Below are 14116 nucleotides of genomic sequence, written 5' to 3'. Positions count from 1 at the left end.
TGGGGTGCATGAACTTAATCAGTCAGCCAAGGGGCCAGCCCCCTCAGTTCTAATTTAAAACGGAGCTAATTAATCAAGATTTAGGGGGAGGAAAATGGGCAAATGTAGATATGAAATAAGACTGGCGACAAGTTGAATTAAGTTGTTACAATGGGTCATAGGTACATAAAGGATCATCTTACTTTTCCCTCTGTTCTGTATATGTTGAAAATTTCCCAAGATAAAAAGCTGTATTAAAATGAGACTCGTTATATCTGCCACTTTCTTTCCTCAGGAAAAAAAGTTTAAAAGCCTACAAGAATGAATGAAATGAAATGGGAAAAGCATGTAGTCCTTACTCCCTTTCAAATTTTAAAATCTTCAGTTGTATCTCTAACATAAAATAACCTGTAAAGGACCTTAGTAGAGGAAATGTAGTAACAAGTTTAAGATACAATATTAATTAATTGTATAGATACATCCTTATCTTAATTGCTATGGAAAATGCAAAAGAGCTCCCATTGTAAAAAAGGTTAACTGTTTCATGTGTAGCAAAATTCTCTATCACTGTTAGAGGAAAAATCTATCTAAAGACTACTTCAAATCTTTTCTTCCTAGTAAGTGAAGCTATTAATTGTAAAATTGCATAAGGACTTCAAGCAATAAAATTCCAACCTACTAGGAAATGATGATAATATCCTACGACAGAGTCAAATAAGGAGTCAGTAAAGTGACTGCTGTTTTTTAAAAAACAGCATAGGGCCAGTTCCTTCATATATTATATTATATGGGTCATTCCTTCATATACACAGTTCATATACCTTCAAGCCTATAAAGTCCAGAACCAATTATAAGGACCAGAGAGATGTCAATTATGAGACCAGCCACTGAATTTAAGAGATTAATATTCATATTTCCCATATTATGGTACAGACGCTGTTTCTGGATTTGATAAAATTTTTACCAAAGACCTAAAAACTTAAATGATCCAGAGGCAAATTCTTGGATTAAATTACAAAAATACCTGTGGTAGGAACCTTAGCAAAAGAAAAATTAAAGAATTCAATATCATAATTCTGATTATTCTCTTTGACAATACAGTCATAAGTGCTTAAGATAAGTATTCCCATAGGAAACATCAGTATACCCATACCCCTTCTCAGTATAACACCAAACAAGGTAAGACTTACTATTTTAAGCACACAGAATAGAGAAAAAGAATGTCAAATGTCTGCCTATATTCTATATTTACAATGGTTTTCATCTAAAAAAATTTACCTTTAAGTCAGCCACTTCTTCATTATAATTATCTTGTTTGGTGACATTTGAAAAGGAGCGCAGGGCTCCAGTGAGACGAGGTAGAGCCATCTATTATTCAATCAGTGATCCATACAATGAGAAACCTGAAACTGAAACAAAACAAGATGATATTTATCGTTGGGAGGAGGGGAGAGAGGTAATCAAACTCAACAAATTGACCTACACAAGAGAAAAAAGAAACCAACTAGCTAAAATGCAATTGCTACCACTGTTGAAAAATTCTCCTGACTCACTTTCTACCCATTAAGTTTTTTTTATAATGCACTGGCTATGGTTGGAGAAAGGAAAAGGAAACAAACAAAAAACACTTGTTTGTGGGTACTACTATAATATTCCTTCAAAATGCGTTCTACAGACTCCCAAGTACAGGCTTCAAATACTGTAGTACTACTGCTACTAACATTGAGAGAGACGAAAGCACTTGCCCATCCTTTCCCTAATTTTGTTTTATGTTCACTGATTTCATCTCACACAATATTATCCCTTGCTTTCAGAGTCTCACGGCTTATTCTCTTCTTGAAATATAAGCATGTTTCCATTCAGAGGCATTTGCGTTAGTGCTTCCCTCTGCTTGGAACACTCTTCCTAAAGTTCCTGTAGCTAGCTCTTTGACACACAGGAATGTAAAAACCATTCTTGGGCTCGGGGTGACCAAACTAGTTTGCTGACCCCTGATATAGGTCATATTTTCTGACCAAAATAAAATTACATTAAAAATCAGAAACAAAAAACTACATGAAACAAAAAAATAGATGACTACATTGCAGATCAATTAGGAAATAATATGAAAAAGCAGTTGGATTCTCTACATCAAACTGAAGAATCTTATTCAGAAAAGTAAAATGATCCATTTTGCAAATGAATGTCCTAGAAGCTGACTTTAAACTACCCATTGGGAATGAATTTAGGAGAGCAATTCTGGAAACGAGATGACTCAGGGAATCACATCTGGATTTTTCTAAGACTGGATAATATACTTCTTGGAGCATTTGAAAGAAAAAAGGAAGCAGGAGTTAGTGGACAGCACAGAGCAGAGATCCTCAAACTTTAGTATGCATCAAAGTCACCTGGAAGGCTTCTCAAATTGCTGAGCCCCAAGACCCTACTATTCACCCTCAATTTTCTGATTCAGCAGATCAGATGGCACTGACATGGGGCATAAGAATTTTACTTTTCCAACAAGTTCTCAAGTGATGCAGCTGGTCATACTTTAAGAACCACCATCTTAGAGGCAGTATCATTTATTCTTAAGTCACCATACAATTTTGTCTCAAATCAACAGTGACCAAGGAGTTCCCATCTATTAAGATTTCAGAGGCCAAAGTTTAGGTGCACAATCTGCTTCCTAGCAGCTTTTCTCAATCAGGGTCTGTGAGAGAATAAAGTCTTACTGAAAGTGAGTTGAAAGACTTTTTAGTCAAGTCTCCCAAGATGGAAGACAGTTAATATCACCCACTGAGGAGAACTAAGGGATACAACAATGCCTTAGGGCACTGGGGTTTAAACTGTCTGCATAAACTGAGACTGCAAAGACAGGCATTCTACTGATGATGACTGACATTAAAAGTCTTTAAAGAAAGGTCTTGACACTAAACTAAACAGATTCTGCCTTAGAACCTACCTTTTACCACACAAGTTAGTGCTTTCAAAAGGTTACATCAGAACAAGAGACTTATGATACACAGAAGGGTCTGCCTCAGGCATGGTCTTATGAACATAAATGGGGTACTTGAGAACACTACTTCCATAATTTTCACATATCTCACAGGAATCTCCTGAATCCCCCATCCCTCTCTAAAAACAACAAGGAGTAAGACTTCACTGATTTTTGTTCTAATTCACCACAAACCTAACAAATCCTAACAAAACAAGAAATAAACCTAACCTCTAAGAAGAGATCTAATAGTAGGGCCAGGTAATGATCTCACTGAGGCCAGTCTCATTGTTACACTAACAGGAAACTTTAAAGCTCCCTGAGTTCCCATCAAAATTATCAGCATTGGGGCCCACCCCGTGGCATAGTGGTTGGTTTCTACATACTCAGCTTTGGAGGCCTGGGTTTGGGGATTCAGATTCCAGGCGCAGACCTATTCCACTTATTGGCCACGCTGTGGCAGCATCCCACATACAAAATAGAGGAAGACTGACACTAATGTTAGCTCAGGGCGAATCTTCCTCAGTAAAATAATAATAATAATAATCAGCACGAATTATACTTGTCAAGAGAAGTAAATCATATTACTGGTTTTCTAATTTGGTTTCATCTGTTTTCTTCCTCAGGTTGAACAATCAACACTAAAAATGTAACAGCTCATTTGCTCATGATCATCTATAAATCATTTATTCACAAATATTTGAGTTTCTCCTATCTAGCCAGGAACTGTGCTAGGTACTGGGTATAAATAAGTTTTAAGAACTCTGTTCTTCAAAACTCATTGTAATTGTACCAGTAAAAAGATTACCAACATTTATTTATTTATTTATCTATTTATTTTAGGAAGATTAGCCGTAAGCTAACATCTGCCACCAATCCTCCTCTTTTTGCTGAAGAAGACCAGCCCTGAGCTAACATCTGTACCTGCCTTCCTCTACTTTATATGTGGAATGCCTGCCACAGCATGGCTTGACAAACGGTGTGTAGGTCCATACTTGGGATCTGAACTGGCAAACCCCGGACCACCAAAGCGGAGCATGTGAACTTAACTGGTGCACCAGCAGGCTGGCCCCCAAGATTACCAACATTTAAAGGTATCTGAAATGTATAAAAGTCAAATTGAGAAGACCCGGAGAGAAGGAGAAGCATGGAGGGATGGATGAGTGGAAGTGCAGATGTCTATAACATGGTGAAGAAGAAGGTGAATGGGGAGAGAAAACATGGTAAAGGGAGTTCCACCAAGACGACTCCTGTTTTCTTTGAGATCTGCTGAAACTGTTTAAAAGATGATGAGATGGAATTTTTGATGACAGAGGCAAAAGTTTGACCTCACTACCAACAACAGAGAGGAAACTAACTAACAAACCATAAAAGAATGTTTTGGGTAGCAATGAATGCTCCACTTATCCCGGAAACCATGAATTTAGAGTGGCAACAATCTGGCAAAGGAACAAAAGTTGGTATGACCTAGGGTTATGGCTTATAACACAGGGACAATAGGAGGACAGTGGGGCCTAAATGATGAGAGGGATTAAGTACTGGATTTGAGGTGCACATAAAAGGAAAAGATGATCAACTAGGAGGTCTTAAAGACATGTTATAATGTTCACAGTCAAAATTCCTGATTTCTAAGACTACGGTGAATACACATTAAGATAAACTGGCCTACATTGCAATAGTTACCTCGGTAGTTTTTATTCCACATTCAGTATGGTCTACTAAATGACAAAAGTATAATGAAAAATTCCTTTAATAGGAAATATTAACACCTCAGAACAAATATAATTTCTAAGAGTGAAACCCTAAAAGCCTATTTTTTATTGGCCAGAAGTACCCATCTGTGACTATCTGAATGAATCTTTAGAGTGTTGATTAGATATAAGTACAGATAAAAAGAAAAGGTCTTGAATAAGTTAATTGCCCTTTTTAACATTCAAATAGGAAAGAAAAAAATCTGAGAAGAGTGTATTTCCCTTTGTGAAATTATATTAGCCAATAATCAATAATCTAGTGGGCTAGAATTCTAATACATATTATTCTGAAGTACCACACCGAAAATTGGTAAGATTTATTCTTCATATTCCACACCTATGTTTCTGAACTCTAAAAAAGGTCTGACTACTTGACAGTAATGTCAGGAAAATATAGTTAATGTATTTTTCACTATGAACAAATAACAGAATCTCCAGAACAGCCAAACTATATTTCCTAATGAGTATAAAGTCAGCAATTAGTTGCTGACAAGCATGGATACTAGAGAATTATTAGGGGAAAAAAAATGTCAAGTGATATAATGCAGGTAAAGGAAAAAAACACTGGAATAATGAAGTAGGTCATGAATGGACTAAAAACTAGAATTTGAGATTTCAATACTTAAGGGGCCAGCCCCGTAGCTGAGTGGTTACGTTTGTGTGCTCCGCTTCGGTGGCCTGGGGTTTCACAGGTTCGGATCCTAGGCGTGGACCTAGCACGGCTCATCAGGCTATGCTGAAGCAGCGTCTCAGATAGCACAGCCAGAAAGGCCTGCGACTAGAATATGTAACTATGTACTGGGGGGCTCTTTGGGGAGAAGAAGGAAAAATGTTAGCTCAGGGCCAATCTTTAAAAAAGAAGATTTCAATACTTAAAATAGAACTATATGCCCACAACCCATATCTTGAAAAATAAACTAGAATATTTATATTTTACTTCACCTTTTAAAAAAATCGAGTTGTGATAGAGTTAACACTGTCAACATCAGAATTCAGAAAGACATCAGCCTTAATAGACATTATACATATAATCCTCTATTATGCCATTTCAAAAAAAGGTGATTTTTCATGGTATATCCTAAAGAGAATTTTTACCTTTTATTCCTTCTTACATTGCATCTTACTGCCATCAACTGGTTAGTGCAGCAGAGTCACATCACAGGCACATTTAATTATTTGAATCAATCAAACACAATAAGCCAAATAAAAGCTGCAGACAGACAAAAACAGTAATACTGGAGATTCTGCCCACTATTTTACATACTGAACACTTGCTCCAGAGTGAATGGGGGATGAGCAACAAGAATATGATGCTCCCTTAGTCTGTTTCAATCACCACATGCATCTCAAACTGTGAGCATCTTGCTGCATTGCACGACTCCAATGTTTAAAACTATGCTCCCTTTTTAAAAAAAATACACAACATGGCCATTCAACACAAGCCAACTTTTTCACCTGGTTCATCTGAGGAAACTGTGATATCTTCCAAGTCTGGAGGAAAAACACAGCTATGTACAACATAGTGAGAAACAATATGTTGTGACAACCTAGTGTCCAAATAAGGGATTTTCGAGGGTAATTTTAACTATTCATAATTTCCACCCAACAAGTTCACTTTAGATTCTAACTCATTCTTAAGCAAGAAGCAACTGCTCTTGAATAGTTTCCAACCAAATTAGGAAAGAGACTTGGAGCACAGAGAACAGAGAAAGCAAGGGAAAGATCATTAAATACATACAAACACACTTTTTAGATAAACCCAAATATAGTCATATGTCACTTAACAATGGGGCTATGTTGTGAGAAATGGTCGCGAGGGGAGGAGACCTAGACAGGCTCATAACTATAAACTGAATAGTCTTTATAATCACAGAAGACCCCCATAGTTACATTAATTTTCCTTGTAACAAAGGATAAGAAAAGTTTTTCTTTAAAAATGCCCTCAGGAAAACAAGTGGCTAGAATAACATATCGGCACCGGATGAGAACAAGTACAGTCAGAAAGAACACCCCACAAGGATCAAACAAGCCCGCATATTACTGAGCAGTCATATTTTAATTCTCCCACACTGGCCTAGTGAAAGAGGTCCCGGTCCAGATTACTTGAGAAATGCAAAATTCTCATTCCACACTAATCTATGGGCCTCTGGAAGACAGATCCAAGGAATTTATACCTGTCCCTTAATAAACCCTGAAAAGATTAATTTGAATTGAAACCGTGACTACCTCCTCCTCTCAAGAGGCACCCTCAGACACCAAGCCAAAACTCTAGTGATGCTCTGGAACCAGCCTTAGCTGTTCAAAGAGAAAGGGTTTTCCTGACCTTACACTTGTTCCTCTGTATCACAATTATATGGAGCACCATTACCCGAACATGAGCTCTGCAACTGGTGACCTTTCGGAAATCTGATTCAAGTGTTTACACCCAAACGACTAGGATTATACACTCCAAAGCCAAAAAATATCTATCAAAGGACATGATGGCCTTAATCTTTACTTATTGTTTTGTGCACAGTAGAGGAAATTCTTAAATAGCCCTAACACTGACACTATGTAAAAGATGATGGCATATACTTGGCAATACGGGATGAAATCACTACCCTTCTCTCTCAAGTAGAGAAAAATCAGACACTAAAATCAGGACTCAAATGAATTTTACATGGTAAACAAGAAATGTAAAAACACAAAAGTGAATTACTAATTCACTGGGACTGTGAATTAGAACAAATATATAGAAATAAGAATTCTATTGTGCTACTATATTGTATTTAATACATGCTTTACTTAATCCTTCTGAAAAAATGTACGGACATGACCATTATTTAACATTCTGGTCTGAACTGTTTGCTTCAATACTTATGAGAAAAAACTTAATTACTTATAAAAACAGGGTACTCTTGCCCTTTATATCTGTCAGAAATGCAGCCTGCCAAATACAGCTCACCGGGACGTCTTCTGTGACTTGCTCTGAGCTGAACTGTCTGCCTTCTCACACTCCATCCTCTGCTATCCACAGCTTCCTCAACCGAAGAGCTGTTTGAAAGGGTCAGGCCCAGATTTCTCCCTCTTCCTTTAGTCTAACTTCTAAGCCATTTTCCTTAGAAACAAACTATACCTATTCCAACTGAGGAAAACAACAGGTTTCATCAATGACACCTCCCACCTTTTTTAAAATTTAATTACTGAAAAGAAATATCATGCTTCGAAAAGCACCATATTAGGAAGATATTTTAAAATTTCACTTTCTCTTGTGCTTTGAAAATTACAGCATTTGATTTTATCAATTTTTTAAATAGTAATGTCATTTCTCTAAAGATCGAGGGTTAATTTTTACTGTGAAGATATTAGGAAAATCAATTTTTGTTGACATTTTAATAAAAATGACATCTGCATAGGCTGAACAATGTTTTTCGATGTTTAATAAAAATTTCCATGTAAGTATAGACCATAAAATAACTGATCACTAAGTACTGGATGTTCCTTTCTGATCTTAAAGGTAAAAAACTATCTGTATTGCATAATGTCAATAAGTTACCAAATTTAAGCATTCCTTTTCATATGAGTGACTTCTAGTTGAAGACACTTTCACCCTACTTCAAGTCTTCTCTTCACCACACTAATCAGTTCCACTTCTTTCCATCAACTCCCTCATTATGCCTTAGTTTACATCCTGTCACACAGAAGTATGTAGAAATATGCATGATAACTATACACACCAGCTTCAAAGTAGTGGAATGAAGGGGAGGGGAGAAAAAGTGACAAAAAGAAAAACAAATTTAGCAGTATTTTTTAGAAGAGAAACACCTGAAGCAAATAAGGTAAAAATTAATACTAATTAAATCTGCATCACGAGTTCATCAGTGTTTGTTACATTATTTCCCGAAATTCCCCATATTATTGAATTATTCCATTATTAAAAGTTTTAAATAAACACAGGAGGCTAATAAGAGATGGTAAGTTGTGAAAGCATCAAAATGAGTGTCTGGCAAATTGCAGGTTCTGAAAACACCATCTGAAAATTCTCAGGCTTATGACAGACTGAACATCTGAACACTGAACATCCGGGTGCTCTTTTAATATTTCCACCCATAAGGTGCTTCAATTCCATTTAACCCAAATCAATTCTTCCATTTCATTGGCAATTCTGCCCATCGAGAGTCCATTCTCTATACTCCTTAGCATAAAAGAAGGAAGCAGATTAAGTAAACTCATTTTCTCTTTTTTAACATGCTAGCACTTGCCTCTAGAAACAGACTGATGAATATAACTTAAAAATTGTTCTTGTGAACCCTAACGTTTCTTCAAGGATATGCTCCCAGTTCTTACAAATTCTCTTTTCTTTTATTTGTCCTTGGTTTGTATACTCTCTTTCCATGTTCAATTTCATATTCTTTTAAAATATCCAGGCACAGCAACATCAGTTACTTGAGATACCTCCCTCTTCTTGATCATCAGTTAGGTGTGACTACACCATCAGGATTACATTTTCAAGAGACCCAAATTCTGACAGTTTACCTTTTGTTTATATTCTTAGACTAAGAATCATCCAAACCTTTCCTCTAAATTACAGTTGCTAGATTTAGCCAATAAAAATTTAGAATGCAGAGTTAAATTTGAATTTCAGGTAAACAACAAGTAATTTTCTTAGTATAAGTATGTCCCACGCAAGTATGTCCCAAATATTGTATGAGGCCTATTATACTAAGAAATTATTTGTTGTTTACCTGAAGTTCAACTCTGCATTCTGTATTTTAATCAGCAACCCTACTCTGAATATTTAAAAATCTGACTTCACTCTTCAGCAAATTTTCTATTTTCTTAAGCTAAGGGTAACAGTTCCTAAGAGGTCTTCAAATTTTTGAAATAGCTACCAACTTTTTAAAAGTTTAAATGGGATAAATGAACACAAAGTAAAAGATGAGAAATGTCCATAGTGGTGACACACCTTAAGAGACAATTTGTAAGGGCAGCTGCAAAGACTTGAGAAACACAGGTCCACCAAGGTGAGAAAGGAAACTTCAAGATGGTGCTTTAACCAAGGAAGGCTGAAACCTAATCAATTCTCAGAACCATCTGAAAATGCAGGTGTTAACCAAAATGTTCTTTATCCTGGGGCCGGCGGGGTGGCGCAGCGGTTGAGTTTCCACCTTCTACTTCAGCGGCCCAGGATTCGCCAGTTCGGATTCCGGGTGCGGACATGGCAGCGCTTGGCAAGCCATGCTGTGGTAGGCTCCCACATATAAAGTAGAGGAAGATGGGCACGGATGTTAGCTCAGGGCCAGTCTTCCTCGGCAAAAAGAGGAGGATTGGCAGCAGATGTTAGCTTAGGGATAATCTTCCTCAAAAAAAAAAAATCAAAAAAAAAAATGTTCTTTATCCTACTTTTTATCAGCACTGATAAAAAAAATATACTGCATCTGGTGAACTTTTATTCATTCATTGATTAATTCTTTCAAGAAAAATTTATTCAGTGGGGATACACTGATAAGAGTTGCTGGAGTGAAACTGTCTCCTCTCTCATTAGTAATATTTTCTCTATTGGATCATTTCCAAAGCCTAACAATATGCCGTAGCAGTTCCCACATTTAAAAACCTCTGCTGACTCCACAGCCCTCTTCAACTAACACCCCACTTTTCTGCTCCCTCCCTACCTACAGCGAAAACTCTCGCGCAGTCAGGCTTCTACCTCCACTGTTCTACCAAAAGAGCTATTAAGGTCACAAACAACTTCAATATTGCCATCCTCAATGTTTCTTCTCAGTACTTGTTTGATCCCTGTCAGGAGTTTTTGACCCAGCCCTTCTAGATACAGTTGCTTCACTTGACTTCTAGAACACCAATATTTCTTGGTTTTTCTCCCACATTACTGGCACTTTCCTCTCTTGTTGGTTCCTCCTCATCCACCCAGCCTTTAAACATTGTTGTACCCCTGAGCTCAGCGCTTAGACCTTTTCTCTAGCTACACTCTTCCCCAGGGGATCCTATTCAGTCCCATGGCTTTAAGTATCATTTATATTCTGACAAACACCAAATTCTTATCTCCATCCTGCACATCTCATCTGTACCCCAGATTTGTGTACCCACTGCCTCTTCCACATCTCCACTTGGATGTCTAAGAGCTGGCACAAACTTAAAAATATCAAAATTGATCTCCCACTGCAAACCTCCTGCTGTGTGGTCCACCTCACTTTAGTAAGTCACAACTCCATTCCGCCTGTTGCCCAGGCCAGAAGACTTGGAGTTATGCTTTACTCCATTCAATTTATCAGCAAATTCTCCCAACTCTATCTTCAAAATATATCCAGAATCTGACCACTTATCATCTCTTCCCTGGATTATTGCAAGGGCTTTTCTAGTATCCCTGTTTTCACCTTCACTCCCTAACAATCTAGTTTACACATATAAACAAGAATGATTCTTTCTAAAACGAGTAACATTGTGGCTCTCCTCTGCTCAAAACCCTCCAAACGTTTCCCATATCTCTGAGTAACCTTCAAAAGCCCCAAGGAACCTGGCTTTCTCCTACTTTTTGACTCGATCTCCTGTAACTCTACTCCCTGCTCACTCTGGGGCATCCATATTAGCATTCCTTCCAGTGATATAACTACACCAAGCAGATCGCTCTGCATGAACATTCTTCCTCTAGATGCCACACAGGTAGCACCCCATTTCCTTCAGGTCTTTGCTCAAATGTCTCTTTACCAGAGAAGCCTTCTCTGACCACTCTTATCTAAAAAAGCACCCCCCTTCCTTGATCCTTCTCTTGCACCCAACCCACTTTACTTCATGGCACCTATCGCACGACATATGTTTTCCTTATTTGTTGTCAACTTCATCCAAGAGAATACACGCGCCGTGAGGGTGGGAACTCTGCTTTGTTCACTGCAGTGTCCACAGCACCTAAAACACTGCCTGGGGCAAAGCAGGTTCTCACTTAGTATTCATATAATGGCTGGCTGGATGGATGACCAGAAGGATAAAGGGTGGTCAAAGTTGCCACAAAAAAGAGGCAGAAGCATTTACAGGTCTGGATTCCTATGCATTTATTTTTTTAATACTTATATCATCTTTATTTCAAGACCTCAAAAACATACTTTCACAGAAATTAGTTTATTTAATTTATTTCAGCCCTTAAGAAGATAAAATGCTTTACAAAATAGTAAGTTTACGCAAACACAAAAGAAATCAAAATCTAATGTCATTTATTCAACTCATGATGCCATTCTTCTCAAAGAACTCAAGAACTTACATACGCAGAAATTTAATTCTAAAATTATCTAAGCATTTTCTAAATCTCAAGCTAACAAAGCTAAAGCAGAAAAGCAAAAGCAAGGGTAAAAGAAAAGTTGATAGCTAGAAACCCTAGAGTAGGAGTGGACTCACAAGGAAAATCATAGAAGAATGTAGAACAGGTTTCACTCATTTAACTAATATTTCTACTACATACTGGACACCAGGCTGGGTAGACCATGGTAAGCAAAATCAATCTGGTACCTTCCCTCATGAAGCTCACAGTCTGATGGGGAAGACAAGCAAATTAAACAAGCTACCTAATGCAAAATAAGACTGCTATAAAAGCGGGCAGTAAAGAGTGTTACTGTAACACAGAGCAAGTGCCTCTAGCCTAACAAGAAAGGAGGTCAGGAAGGAGAAGCAGCTTTCTAGTATTGAGACTTCAAAGATGAAGAGTTAGCCAGGCAAAGAGGGCAATACATTCCAGCTGAAGAGTGAGAACATTTCACATTCAAGGAACTGAAAAAGATGACTGGAGTGTGGTGGTCAAGGAGTAACGTGACAAGAGACGGAGCTGGAGAGAGAGGTAGGAATAAGTTACAAAGGACCTTATAAGTCATGTTGTTTAGAAATTATTCTAATAGTAAAAGAAATCTGCAAGAGAGTTTTTGACTTGAGCTGTGTTTCCTAAGGATTAGTAAGACTGCAGTGAAGGCAGTGGACCACAGGAAGGCAAGACTGGAAGAGGAAAGATAACAGAAGGTTGTTGAAACAATCCAGATGAAAGATGAAGAGAAGACGGGTTGCTGGATTGAAGTAATCGTAGTGATTTAGAGAAAAGTGGATGAATCCAAGTGATTAAGTCAAATCTACTTGGCTTATTCCAATTATCTGTAATTGTCATGGGAAGGGGATGAGGATCAAGGCTGACTTCCACATTTATAGATCAGGTTGATGGTACAATTCACTTAACTAGAGCAAAGAGGGTTTAGCGTTTTCTTTTTTGGGTGGGGGAGGGGGTAGGATTATCATGAGTTCAATCTTAAACAAGTCGAGTTTGAGATGTCTGTATGACATTCAAGTAGAAATGATTGGGAGGTACCAAATTCTCGGTGTGGAGTTCAGGAGAGAGGTCTGGTTTCAGGATACAAGAATCATTAGGAAATCCACAGGAAGAGTTAAAAATTACCCAAGGATCTGTGTGTAGACTAAGAAGAAAAGACAGCACAAGGGGAAGGAACACGAGCCCTTAAGGAATAAACAGGTGGAAAAGGTCTATAAAAGAGATTTTGAACAGAAGGAGGCAAAAAAAGGCCAAGGAAAAGCAGAAGCGTGGTGTCTCCTAAACCAAGGGAAGAGAGAGTTTTAAGAAAGAGGTACAGTCAACCACATCAAATGCTGTCAAGAAAAGTGGTAAAATGTCCACTGGATTTAGAATTTCAGCAATGTTCTTCCAGTGTTCTGTTCCTAATAAATATAAACAGAAGAGCAGTGAAAAACTGGAGTTAAATCAGTCACTCTTCAAACTCCATTACCACTGATTCATTTTTTTCCAAGCTGATGGCCAAAATCAGTGACTTAAGATACCAACTATTTCACTTTTCTAATGGGTGACAAAACCTCACTTTGCTAACTTCAGGCTGACCAGGAGAGCATTCACTGGCCATAGATTAGTATTTTTCCGCGCCTCAAGTGAATTCACTGAACACTCTCACAAAGCCAGCATCTTGACTATAATCTCCAAGAGTGCAGAAGTAGTGCATGTCTTGCTTTTCCCTGGTACCCTGCATGGTTCTTGGCCTGTGCCAAGAAACTCAATAAATATTTGTTCAATGATGTGTACTTAGAGCATTCATCTGTGAAGCTTTCCAGAAGGGATTTTTAGGTTATTCTTTACCACCCCAACCCCCACAGTATACATAGTGCTAACATTTCTGCAAAGCTTCCTTCACTCCTTAAAGAATGCTCAGAAAGAATGTTTAGTGAACCTTCTTGGTGCTAAAGGTACTACTTAAAGCAAGACTCATTTTAGAAAAACGCATGCACCCTGGGAAAAGATGTATTGAAATTACTTTTGCAAATTGAACACCACCCTCATATTAATTTCTTCTTATATATCATTTATGTAGAATTTTATAATTAAGTTTCTTATTTCAAGATGAAGGCATATTTATTTCTA

The 14116-nt window shown here is 37.6% G+C and overlaps 1 protein-coding gene across 2 annotated transcripts in view; it reads right to left on the bottom strand.

The window, feature by feature from the left end:
* Positions 1-14116, bottom strand: part of ASCC3 (activating signal cointegrator 1 complex subunit 3) — a 323391-nt gene that overhangs the window by 305619 nt on the left and 3656 nt on the right. Inside the window, exon 2 of one of the 2 annotated variants that reach the window (XM_046674951.1) lies at positions 1258-1382. In XM_046674951.1, the coding sequence (XP_046530907.1) occupies positions 1258-1347 (90 nt within the window). In that variant the 5' untranslated portion in view covers positions 1348-1382. Of the gene's footprint in view, positions 1-1257; positions 1389-14116 lie in introns of both variants that reach the window. The other variant, XM_046674950.1, reaches the window with a different exon arrangement.

The sequence above is a fragment of the Equus quagga genome, chromosome 11, assembly GCF_021613505.1.
Source record: "Equus quagga isolate Etosha38 chromosome 11, UCLA_HA_Equagga_1.0, whole genome shotgun sequence".
In the NCBI taxonomy this organism is placed as follows: Eukaryota; Metazoa; Chordata; class Mammalia; order Perissodactyla; family Equidae; genus Equus; species Equus quagga.
Note: the sequence above shows the minus strand (reverse complement) of the source record. Positions and strands in the feature narration are given on the sequence as shown.